At 38.0% G+C, this 12,495-nt stretch overlaps 3 protein-coding genes and 2 long non-coding RNA genes across 9 annotated transcripts in view; 4 read left to right on the plus strand and 1 right to left on the minus strand.

The window, feature by feature from the left end:
- LOC135160878 (uncharacterized) overlaps positions 1-9,889 on the minus strand; it is a 64,378-nt gene extending 54,489 nt beyond the window's left edge. For all 3 annotated transcript variants that reach the window (XR_010298646.1, XR_010298645.1, XR_010298644.1), the window contains exons 1-2: positions 9,755-9,889; positions 7,670-7,806 (exon numbers count right to left, since the gene is read on the minus strand). This is a non-coding gene — a long non-coding RNA (uncharacterized LOC135160878). The remainder of the gene's footprint in view (positions 1-7,669; positions 7,807-9,754) is intronic.
- LOC135160338 (uncharacterized) lies at positions 267-6,678 on the plus strand. The gene is made up of 2 exons (XM_064116774.1): positions 267-5,867; positions 6,088-6,678. The coding sequence occupies exons 1-2, from the start codon at positions 450-452 to the stop codon at positions 6,247-6,249; spliced, it is 5,580 nt and encodes a 1,859-aa protein (XP_063972844.1). The 5' UTR covers positions 267-449; the 3' UTR covers positions 6,250-6,678.
- On the plus strand, positions 7,203-8,748 carry LOC135160877 (uncharacterized). 3 transcript variants are annotated; one of them, XM_064117973.1, is made up of 4 exons: positions 7,203-7,374; positions 7,476-7,566; positions 7,975-8,208; positions 8,275-8,748. In XM_064117973.1, exons 1-4 carry the CDS (start codon positions 7,360-7,362, stop codon positions 8,490-8,492), a joined length of 558 nt encoding a protein of 185 aa, XP_063974043.1. In that variant the 5' UTR covers positions 7,203-7,359; the 3' UTR covers positions 8,493-8,748. The 3 variants fall into 3 exon arrangements, with proteins under 3 accessions (XP_063974043.1, XP_063974046.1, XP_063974044.1); XM_064117976.1 differs by having other exon boundaries at positions 7,975-8,204; positions 8,275-8,429; XM_064117974.1 differs by having other exon boundaries at positions 7,207-7,374; positions 7,975-8,417.
- LOC135160876 (uncharacterized) lies at positions 9,230-11,237 on the plus strand. The gene is made up of 3 exons (XM_064117972.1): positions 9,230-9,311; positions 9,634-9,703; positions 9,770-11,237. The coding sequence occupies exons 1-3, from the start codon at positions 9,294-9,296 to the stop codon at positions 11,005-11,007; spliced, it is 1,326 nt and encodes a 441-aa protein (XP_063974042.1). The 5' UTR covers positions 9,230-9,293; the 3' UTR covers positions 11,008-11,237.
- A 523-nt stretch (positions 11,238-11,760) lies between these two features.
- Positions 11,761-12,495, plus strand: LOC135160044 (uncharacterized). Its single transcript, XR_010298496.1, has 3 exons — positions 11,761-11,909; positions 12,013-12,169; positions 12,293-12,495. It is a non-coding gene; the product is annotated as an uncharacterized LOC135160044 (long non-coding RNA).

Consider the following 12,495-nt stretch of genomic DNA (forward strand, 5'->3'; position numbering starts at 1 on the left):
CCCACTATTCTATGGAAACAAATAACCTTTATCCCAGTGAAAGAGAGAAGTAATGAAAAAAAAAACAATAATCAAATTCTTGATAAAGTTTATGAAGCATAGCAAAGCCATTCAAAGAATTTTCTCCAACAGTTGATACAAAAGTAATCGAATGATCTCTCTACCTTCTTAGGCCATTACTTCTATCTTTCTCCTTGTCTCTGCTGAAGAAAATATAAATTAGACTGCGGTAGTCGCGCGGTGAACAGTCCGTAACAGTTGTCCGATCCAAGATGATTAGAAACCACAAACATTTTCGCCTTATAACGGAACAGATCCCACGGTGAAAAGATCACCAGTTACATTGTGATAGTCATCCGAGTAACATGTTTATTTCAATAAACTGAATATCTAGATAAAAAGCTTAAACATATTTGCTGATTAAGATGTTGTGACTCTATTAGTGCAAAATGATTACAAATTACTTGTTATTTTTTTTAATTTCCCGCGCTGGGATATTCACAATTAATTCGGGAAGGGCTATGGCCGATAATTTGGACTCTGATGAGAGAGAGGAAGTGAGAAATGCACCTATGGACCACGAAATTCCCTATTCCGAACATGAAGATCCCCCGGAACCTGCGACTAGACCAAAATACGAAGCACCTGGTCAATGGGCTAGACCAACAGCAGACAAGAATATTACTCTTGACTTTATACCCAGTACTGTGTATGCGCAGATCCGCGCAACTCATACTGTCAAACGTGTTCCGAGGCATCATGCCTTGCTGGATGCTTCCACTGATGAAGAAAGAGAGAATGCCGGGAGACTGAAAGAAGTTGTTACTAATAAAAAGGTAAATACTATTTATACTGAAGAGGGATATGAAGATGCTGCTTATGATCATGGTGGACATCAGAGAAATGCTGATTTCCAAGAGGGCTACGATAAGAACCTTGAGAAAGAGGGAAAATCTCGTGCTACAGCAGCATTCCGTTCTTCCTCAGAAGTTAACGAAAGTGCAGAGGAAGATGAAAGTTACCCTGAAGTGGCTTCCGGTCGAACGGAAAAAATATTGAAATCGCAAAAGCGAAAAACCAAGAAATATGATCCCAAAGATATTTTGAATACAGTATGGGCTGAAGCTGTGGTGACTCCTGTACTTCTTATCAATAAAGAAGGAGCAAAGCTGGAAAAAGACGTGGAACAGGAGCTAGAAATAATAGCCCTTGCAGCAAAGACAGAAAGGCCAGAGAATTTTAAAGACGTGGCACGCCATTCGAGAAATTCGGAGAATGGCCTTGAAGCTTCTACATCACAATTACGAAGAACATTCATCAGTAATTCCCAAGAAGTCTCGGGAAAAGGTGAGAACATTTCTAAAATCTCGGTGAATCCATCTAGCGCTCAGCCAGTCGCCCAAGCACTCAGAAGGTACGAACATTCTCTGGAAAATTATCCGACTTATCAAGACACTACTCCCAAAATATATCCAACATATCAAGAGATAATGGCAACCACAATGATTCATCCCACAACGATCAATCATGGAAAAGTATTCTGGGATTATTACAAGACGCAAAATCCGATAACTCGCCCCTCAAAATCAACGAGTATTGAATATTTTGGTGAGTCAGAGTCATCCCTAGAAAATCCAACAACCGAGTATCCATCATCCGAATCTGAAGAGAGAATATACAGAAGGAAAAGCGGAGGGTCAACAGAATACTCCGTGGAGACTGTCGAGAGTAGTGAAAGTAGATCAACCAATACAACTAAATTATCACCCACAGAGACTCGATACTCCACAGTTACAGCCCCAGGAGTCATCCAAGCGATATTAAAATCTCCGCAGGTAATGAGAGCAGTGAGACCCCCGAGATTAAACTCTGGTGAGGCAGTCAAAACAACCACAAGGGGAACTCGAGCTGATCCGACAACCAAGAGGCCTACTTACACCGTTATAATCAGAGCTCCAGCAAAGCAATGCGATGAAAACTCTGACGAATCCAAAGTACAGGAGTCAGTATCGAAGTATGAGTTATTAAGGCATTTGACTAATAGTGTAAATCCAAGATCCTTGAATGATGAAGTTATGAATAATGTGAGTGTTATAAAGCCACCAGTTATTCCACCATTTGGCCAAGTCACATACACCGATTATCTTCGCAATGTGTATGGACGACCAAGCCAAGTTCAAGAAAGTAGTTCTGCTGAAGAGAGCTATCAAGTTTCTGCAGAAAATCATGGTTATCATCCTTATCGCTATAAATCTCAACAGAATTATCAAAATTCTCCTCAGCCAAATCGTATTCTACCTTTTTTTTCCTGGTTATCGCAACTGAATCCAGTTGCTAAATTAATACCACCTAATAGAATGCTACCACCGTCACCGATGAGTCGCAGTCAATATGCGGAGTACACGGAGAGGAGAATTGGCGTGCAATTACCGCAAAAAGAATTACGGTTTCATATCTCACCGTATCATAGCCCAACGTTCCAGGTTAATAAAGGTATAACAAGAAAATTCAGGCGGCAATCGATTAGAGATGATGAAAAATTTTTGACAAATCGGAAAAATGATTCAATGGAGTTAATGGGCGAGGGTGTAACTGCGAAATATCATGGTTTACGGAAAAAAAGAAGCGATAATGATCTGTTGAATGATGCACCGATTGTGGTGGAGACTATTGTTGACAAAGAAATTAAAGCGCGATTTTCTGACGAAAGTGACGGCCAAGCTAATTCTGAGTATTTAGAAAATAATGAAGAGGGGAAAGTAGAAATTGACGTTCCAGAGTATAATTTTTCAACAAATCACAAGGATATTGAAAATCCTAACGAGATTGACGAGTCAATTGACACAGAAAATAACACAAAAAACAATGAAAAATATCCTTTTTACAAAGACAAGCAAATCTCAAGTAACTCAGCATTGAAGTATGTGATAAATCCTCAACAAATCCCGAAGAAAACTCTGGGTGGAACGGAATTTTACGACTCTCGCGATCACTATTTGAAGTGTGACGACATCAACGCTAATCTATCGGAGTTGCTGTCTATGAATGAGGAGCCCACATCTGATGGACAGCCAAAAGAAAATCTTCCACGGCTCCAAAGTTTAAATGATAAATTGTCCTGCTTGAAGGCTAAATACTTTGATAAAAACCCTCTGGATAATCCTCTATTCATGGAAAAAAGAATTGACATGCCAGTAGTGCCAATCGAATTCAACGTGCAACAGTTTAAAAATCGATTGTCTGATTTGTCCAGTGAACCAGCAGCAGTGATATACAGTAGGGCTTCGAGGAAGCCTGAGAGGATGGATCAATACTCTAGAAAAAAACAAATTGTCAATCAATCAAAGCCTAAATCTAATAATAAACCTATTTCGAATCATAGACGGACAAAAAAACGTAATCGAGCACGAGATCCAATTAGGATGATCGATCCTATAAATTCTCCCTATGAGAAAGAAATTTATGAAGCAGTAATGGGTACAATAAAAAATCAGGCTTTTCAGAAATTAAAAAAATCACAGCACAAATCGGTGGGTCGTTCTCGTCGTCGTGGAAAGAAAAGTAAAGTTCTGGCGAAGCCTAAAGGACAGAATTTACATGTCGAACCTCACAGGCCTGTCCGTCCACCCAATTACAAACACCATGCACATAGAATTGACAAAGGGACTTATCGAAGACGACCCAGAGTGCAATCCTATTCCGGACCGAAACGGATTGAATATTACAAAACTATCAGACTACATAAGCGCAGTATTGATCCAGATCAAGACTCCCAAGCATCAGAATCCGAGAATGCACTGCAAAATTTCTCATCGAGTAGAAGAAACGGTGCATGGGCAGCCCCTTCATCCGTTATTACGGCGAGGCCATTTGATACAACTACTCAGTCTACTCCGAAAACTGTCTGGACGATCAGAGACTTTGTACGATTTTCCAAGCCCCGCCAGATTGACAGATATGGCAATTTTAGAAGCAATACAGCAACGGTGGATCCTAGAAGGAAAGAACCACGATATAGTAATCCTACTGAAGCACCTGATGAATTGCTCCGTCTAACGACTAATCCTGTAAGAATTGATTTCCCTAATCCTGATGATGTGAAAGAAGAAAACGGTGACTTGACAACCGCTAATTATCAAGTGCGTGAAGAAGTTGAAGAAGAGTTAACAGAAGCCCCGGCGTTTCACAAATTAAAAGAATATTTAAATTCTGATCTTACGCGGTATACCAAGGAATCAGAAGAAACTCCAACAACTCAATATGCAATTGAAACATCTGAAGAGGAGGAATCTATAGAAAATACGAAGGAAGAAGGAAATGGAGGGGAACAAGTAGAGAAGCCATCGGAATTGTCTAGTGAAAGTTCTTCCGAACGACTTGAAGAAAAAGAAGAAACTTCTCAGGAATCTTATTCAGATGAAGAGAAAAATGCAGCTAGAATGTCCGACGATGAAGAGGAATTTGAAAGATTCAATGAGCGTCCCGTTTCACCAGCGGAAAATCATTATGATCCCAAATACGCTGATTTGGGACCGAGGATAAACAAACCAGCGTTTTATCATCCTCCCTTCACTCCACCGAAGTATGAAAGGCACAGAGGAAAGGATTACGAGTCACTTGAGGAGAAAAAGGACAAGGGTGAATCATCAAAATCATCAAGATACCTTTTTCCCTGGGATGAAAATCAAAGAGAAGTCTCCGAAGAATCAAAAGAAAAGGCCTATCAGTTTGGACACTATGAATTCCCTTGGGATAGGAGGGAAAGATTAGCCCGGGAGCGAGAAAAAAGTAAGATCAAGAAAAATGACTATTATCATCGGTATTGGAGCGATGATGATGACCAAAGTTCTTCCGAAACTGGATTCAATTTCAAAGTGACTCATCCTTGGAATAAGTGGACCAATCCCCATAGAAATGATTTGTCAAGGCGTTTCTGGTCATCTGAGATTTTCAATGCTAACGATGCAAAACCTGTGAAATTTAGCAGCAAATACAACAAGAGCTCCAAAACTCTTGAGACACACAAAGACATTCCAAAAAGAATAACGAATTTGATGAAACACCACGGCGTTGGTTCTTCAATATCCAAGTATGTTCCAACAACCACAGTCACCCCTCAAATTCCGCCGACATCAGTCACTACTGTCCCCAGAAGACAACCAACTACTCCCGTAATCGGAACTACCACTGCAGCAAAAGTGCCACGATACACTATCAGGCCAAGGCCATTCAGTTTGACTCAAAGGAGAATAACACGAAACCATGAGAACCAAAAAGAGATAACATCTCAGTCAAATAGTTCCAAAAAGAAAATTCTATCAACTACCCCAAGATTGTCAGCCCCACAGAACCAGCGACGATCTCGTACAAGAATGACAACAACTAGATCATCCACATCAACAACTGGAGGTCCTTATCAGCACTTTAAACATCCCAATTATGAACGTCCAGACTTCAAATCTACAGAGAGCTTAACTGGACCTGCGAAGCGCACCGTCGAACACCACTCCAGAGTCTCGACAGAGAAAATAATCACAAAAACATCATTCCCCAAATCAAGCCCCAATGAGCACAAGCATTTCTTATCGAATGGAGTTGATGGACTTCAGAAGAGTTCGAGAATCCAGAAAGTTTCAATCGTAACGAAAAAAACACCGGAGCATATTTATAGAACCGAGAAAATTGACAAGAATGGAGTAAAAGGAACGTTCATTAGTATCATACCAAACAACATGACTGATGAATTATCGAATATGAATGAAGACAGTTCAATGAGCAGCACAAGCATGGAAGACCCAGGATATGACCTAAACTCTAACATAGAGCGAATGGATTCACGAGTCCTCAAAGACGAAAATATACCAGAAGTAAGTGTTCTAAGACTAAACAGAGCGAGTCATTTGAGCCACCATGATACACCAAAGGTATTTTCCACAATCTCCTCGGGATGCAAAACCATGATTATAGATGATAAGTATAAATATTAATTTCCTATTTAGGCAACATCAGTACACACATCCGCATCTATTCAAATTTAATGTAAGGACATTATCCTGATACAGTCTATTGAGGAATTATTGGTTTCAGCACTTTCTAGCCAGCCTGCTGTTGCGTGCACCGCCCCCTGATTTGAAGTGGCTTGAGCCAAGTGAAGAAGCCGAGAATAATTCAGACATTAAGAAGTCTGAAGTTATATATATTAAGGAGCCGGATCAACGGCTGTACTCTTACGTGGAAGACATCAAGTAGAAAGTTTCTTAAAAGTTTTAATCATTGTCATCACATGGCAATTCCTTTTATATATTACAATTAACATTCATGAGATCATAAATTAATAAACAATTTGATGAATTACCATTCATTTTTTAAATTTTCTTTGGCAAAGCATTAAGTTTTTTTCCTCCACTATTTGAACACTATTTCGCCTCCGCTGATTTTAATCTATTTGTCTGTGTATGATTTGCCCCATATTTATTCAATTCCGATATTGTTTATGAATATATAAACTTACTAATATAATGTAATGGGATAGCCTAATCATACAACAAAATGTAGACAAACAATATATTATTTACCAGTTAGAGTCAAACAAAAATTTGACTCTGACTGGTAAATAATATTGTTGGAATAATCAATGAATATCTCCTCTACAAAGGGCCCGCCAAGAAGGTTTGTCTAATTTTAAATATTACAGCTTTAAGAGGTATTCTATGAGAAAACTAAATCTACTCTTTAGTAAAAACCTTGAGCTGAAAAATATCCTGTGATGTCAATAATATGAACTAGATATCCTCGACCCAATTCCCCGTACATATTGTATAGATTGTTGAAATGTTGATCATTAACTACAGTAGGAATCTTCACCAAGCCTTTTTCGGATTTGGATTATAAAATAATACGACTATTGTATTTTTAAGACAACCTTGATCTAATTTCAACAGGAGCATGGTATTCAATTACCACTTCCGTAATAATTACCTTTTCATAAAAGTCCATTCATCAACGAATGAAGTGGAAAAATTATATCGATTACAAGGAGACGAATAGTTCTGGGAATAAATCTTTCAGTACTTGATCTACATGACCAGCACAATAAAAAGAATCCATAAACCTTGGTGGTGAGAGGTAGGACTAACTACTTCAAGGTTAAGGTATCCCCCCAGCAAGTGATACACCTTGTTCATACTCTATTATAGCTTTACATTACATTCGCGAATCTGTAAATGATAATTCAATACGAGAGACAATTCTCGGTTGCGATTGGACGACCTATATGCTACACCGTTCCTATATAATCGTTCATTGGTCTACTGTTCTCTTGTTCATACATCTAGTTGTTGGTTTACCTTCATTGCTGGCATGATCTCCCCTAAGGTTGACTTGTCATATACGTTATGGAAAAATTGTAAAAAAAAATCACGAAACGAATTTGTATTCCTCTGATAATTTGTTGTGTCAATCAAATTGTGTTTCAGTTTATTACCATTTTCGGTGTTGTGATGTCAATTGCCTATGTAAGCACTGACAGTGCTGGGGTAGTGGAGATGCCCGATGGTTTGGCATATGGTAAGTAATATTCAACAATTACATTAACTGCTAGCTCTAGATGTTTTTTTTTAATATCGCTTTAATTCAATTTTAAATAATTTTGTATTACGTTATCACTCACCCATTGTTGATAAAGCACCGATCATTCGTAAATTATCCCAGACAACTAGATATTTTGCTGGAATTACTGCCAGAGGGTACCACTAACCACTATTACTTCCATTTGTTTTGCTCCTTCCTTTCACTTTCTAAAACATACTAATGATCATACTAATCAAACACATGTAGTGAATCGAAAATTTATTCGATTATTTAAACATGATTGGAAGACCATTAACATATCTAAGGTTTTATATTGAAAAAGAAATTCATAACATTTAGCTAAATCCTTCAGATTGCAAATATTTAATCCTACTCTTATTACAGGTGGAATTCCCTACGGCAGTGTAACTGGTATGCTGGCCAAATATCGAAACCCCATGGCAGTTAGAAATTACTATAAAGAAATTGATCAATACCCCTACCGAGAAAGACCGCAACCTCAAGCATCATCGCCCATCATCGTAACACCTAATTTCCGTGCCGCAGGGCTTGCTGCAAGGAGCACTGGACCCGTGCAAATCTACAAATTACCCGGTGTTATCGCACCTGGCGTCGTTGGTACATTTATCCAAATTGGCTATTAATTATGTCATTTCAATGAACTGTAATTGAGACTATTTTCAGGAGCAATCGGTATCGTTCTGATACCCCTTACTATCTCTATATTCGCTATGCGAATCATTAAGTTCAAGTTGTACGGCACAAATACGGTTTTGGAAATTTTCACGTTAAAACGGAATATAATAATAAGAAAAAGGAATTCATTTTCCGATAACCCTGCACGGAAAGTTCGTCCTTTATTGTCTGGAGAACGACAAAAAAATGGACACTTTCCGCCTTAGGATTAGAAAGCTGCTCTTAAAGACGAACGGTCTTGGCGTCTTGAAGGGCAGGAAGTCCTTACTTCCGGCTCTTTAAACAACAAAATACAAAATTTTCTTTGCAGGCGCGTTGTAAAAACAATTATATTTCCATTTTCAGTAACCATTGATAGACAGCTAATAAACTGCCGAATGGATATTAGTAAATCAATAAACTATGAGCATTATTAAATTGAAAAAAAATTCTATTAATTTGTATGAAATATTTGTCAATAAAACTTATTCATTAAAATTGTTTTTTTCCGTGTAAAATTATTTTATCAATGGCAATATTTATTGAAGCATTCTCTTTTAGTAATAAAATGTCCACATTATCATATCTGTTTATCGAATGCCCAAAATTATTTATTCTCAAATTCCTCCCAAGCAACTTACGGAGAATTTATGGGTATTCCAATGCTGCATAAACATAATTTTTATATTTTTATACAACGAATTGCATAAGATTCATGGAAAGCCATTATAAAGCTTTTAAAACAACAGGCGATTTTTTTTTACTAATCTACTGCTGACTATTTGCAAAATTCTAAGACGTCATCTCTAAATTCCGCCTCAAACTTCAATGGAAAATAATAGTGAACGAAAAAGACAATGCATCCACCAAATGAGAACAACGCCCGGTCATGCGAGAACATTTTCCACGTCAAGTAGCATTATTTTAAATAGCTGAGATTGTCATGAGTGCAGTTGTAAGGATCAGGGAAAGTATATATGACAGGTAAAACGATGTAAACCCCTTAGTCTATCTGAGAAGCACGCACCATGTTCCGCACAATACCCGTAAGTGTTCCACAATGCTGACAATTTTTTTTCGACAACCATTTACTCAATAAAGTATAAAAATTGTCCGAAGAGGTTTATAATATTTTAAATCAATCACCTCAAATGGAGATTGATAGACAATCACGAGCACACAGCACAATAGAGCAATAATTTTTTATAATTTCACTGAAGAATCAAAACGTACACCAGCTCCATAAAGTATTAGTCATAATTATTTTTCGGCATTGAGAAATATTAATGCTTGCACAATTATTTTTATTCTTGCATGTACTTCGTGGCTGCAAATCGACATAAATTATATGATTTATATTTTTTTCAGCTATTGTTATGCATTCTTATGGGCTTACATGTTCTGGTGTATGGAGATGCAGGAGAAAAGTCAACATCAGGTAAATGATTGATTGTTAATGAGAAAAAAAAATGAAATTAATTTCTCATACCTGTGGCTTTCTCAGGAGGGGATCTGTTGAGTAATATAGCTGGCCACATAATTCCATCGACATTGGTAAATGGTATTCAGGATATCAGATCTATCCGCACCGCCATCAGTGAAACTATCGGAGCATCCAGTGTACCTGGAACGACGACAGAATATCCAAAAGTTAGAGTAACATTGAACCCAAAGATGAGATCGACAACAAGCACCACAAGAAAGCCCAGGACAACAAAGGCGCCATCTACTGTTGATAAACTAAAGTTCCCACCTGAACAGAGATCTGAATATCTGGGCTCTGATTCCGCTAAAGCCGCTCAGAACCAATTTCCCTTTGATTATAGAAACAACTTCGATCTCAATGGAGGTGGTCTTCAGAATAACGGGAGGCAGTTTAACCCAGGATCTCCACAGGGCTTGAATCAAGGTTTTTTTGGTGGTGATCAAAATCCCTTCAATCAAGATGCTGGCCCCTTCAGACCCTTCGACTCATACGTCGATCCATCTGGAGGCAGAGGGAACGCGAATGTTATTCAGGGAAATGATGGAAGAGTTACTAGTGTCGATTCAGGATTCAATGACGGAATCAATAGACAGTTTGGTAATACTGGAGATTTTGACAGATTCAGAAACTTTGGAAGATTCGGATATGATGATAGATTTTCAGGGAGATTTCCAGGTCAATTCAACCCGGGATTTCAACAAGACGATCGATCCCGTTTCGCAGGTTATCCTGAACCACACAATGGACAAGAAGTGAATGGAAACTATCGTCACGAGCCAAGGTTTAATTATCCAAACTCCTTAAATGAGCGACGACTATCGCCATTCTCAGGATCCTTCCCATTGCAAGGATACGCTCCCAATAATTTTGATTTTCAACCGAATCACAGATTCCAGAATCCCTTTGGCGATAATTATCGTGGAGCCCAGAGGCCGTCTAATTTCCCACTGTTTTCTCCATCAGGAGTATCAGGAGGTCCTGGAGGTCCAGGTACATCAAGACCAAACAACTCTAGTAATGGAAATGCTTCAGGACCACTCACCGCTGCATCCAAAAACTTGGAAAAACTGCAAAGCCCCTCGGGAAATGAAAAAAATATTGATCACATATTGACAGAAGCACCCAGTACGCCTTTCCAAGAGCAAAAGTTATTCTATCCACAGCTTGACGATTACTCGGACCTTCGGTTCCAGCCTGATGGTTTTCTAATAAATTCTAACTTGGCTGCTAAACGAGGAATCAATGGCAAAGCCTGAAACCCACTTAAAATTTGTATAATTCAGTCTATTGTACTATCACTCATATATACGTGGGATTTTATCATGAATGAATAAAAAAAAAGTTATTATATTTTATCCATCCTTCAATCTAATACGTAATGATCTTTACATCAGCTGTGTCCTGTAATTACATCAAATTTTTAATACTCTTATTAATTTTTTTTACCTGAAGCCAAAAATTATAAATAAATAATTCTAAAAATGAACTCCGTGAACTCTCATTATTGATAAAATACCCGTGAAATTATCACAAGACCAAAAATTATTGCATGGAAGGGAATTGACTATAGCCTTTTTTAGTTGAGAAATTAATGATCAACGAGAGATTATTGCAAAATACATCAGCTGACTAGCCACATAGTTTTCTTCTAATTTTTATATTTGCCAATAAAATTGGCACGATGGCTAACAACCACTTTGGGTTTTAAATCTTGCGTGTCTTGTGCTTCTCCTAGATGCTCAGTGAGTGGACACAGGGGCCTTTGGGCAATTATACTGTACGATTTATATCGTTGAAAGGATATTTAGATGTCAAGGTACATCGACAGCGATGAAATACGAAATGGAAACGAGAGGAAGGAGGCAGGGTGGCTGTCCTATTTCGTATTTCATAATGATATTCAGTCGCATAACACTTATGGTTACCTTAACAATGGATGCTATTATTACCCACTGCATCTATGCACGTACGGTATGCGTAAGAAGAAAAATACATGTTTTGATGAGTGCGGGTGGGGTCACAGAGGAAGTAGGATTTTGCATAAAAGGAGTCGATACAACGACAATGGCACACTCCAGTCGGTCGAGTTTGTGAGAATTGAAAAAAGAACATAGTGATAAGGGGGAAAAAAATCAACAGGATGGCCTGCCCAAAAATTGTAAGTATTTCTTAAAATTGAAAAAAAAAAAAAAACAAAAAAATGGTATGTGTAACAATAGCTGACAGTGTAATCAACATTTATTGACACTTGCCTTTTCAAGTTCACTCTACTCGTCCTCTTGGTTTTTATCGGCATGAGTTTTGCACGGCCCGGATATCTTGGTGGATATGGGTATGGAGGGTATGGCCATGGGTTAGGGTATTACGGCTATAGATATCCGTTTTATGGCTATGGACACGGCTATGGTGGACACTATGGTAAATTGTTTCAATCATTTGTAATTGGAATAGTAAAAAATAGTATTATTTCTTTTGAGTTGTTCCTGTGAGAATTCATATGAAAACGAAGGTAATTGAATAAAATTCATTTTTTGTATACAGGATACCCTTTTTACGGACACGGTTTCGGATACTACGGTCACTATCTGTAAAACATAAGCTACATAGATTTGGATACTATTTCTAACGCGACTCGACCAGTGATGACAAACAGCATGCACAGATTTACAATTTTTACTCTTGCCTACATCTATTTTTTATAACTTTTTTAATGTTAAAAATTTAATAAATGCAAATTATCTTAA

Source organism: Diachasmimorpha longicaudata, chromosome 3 (assembly GCF_034640455.1).
Source record: "Diachasmimorpha longicaudata isolate KC_UGA_2023 chromosome 3, iyDiaLong2, whole genome shotgun sequence".
NCBI lineage: Eukaryota > Metazoa > Arthropoda > Insecta > Hymenoptera > Braconidae > Diachasmimorpha > Diachasmimorpha longicaudata.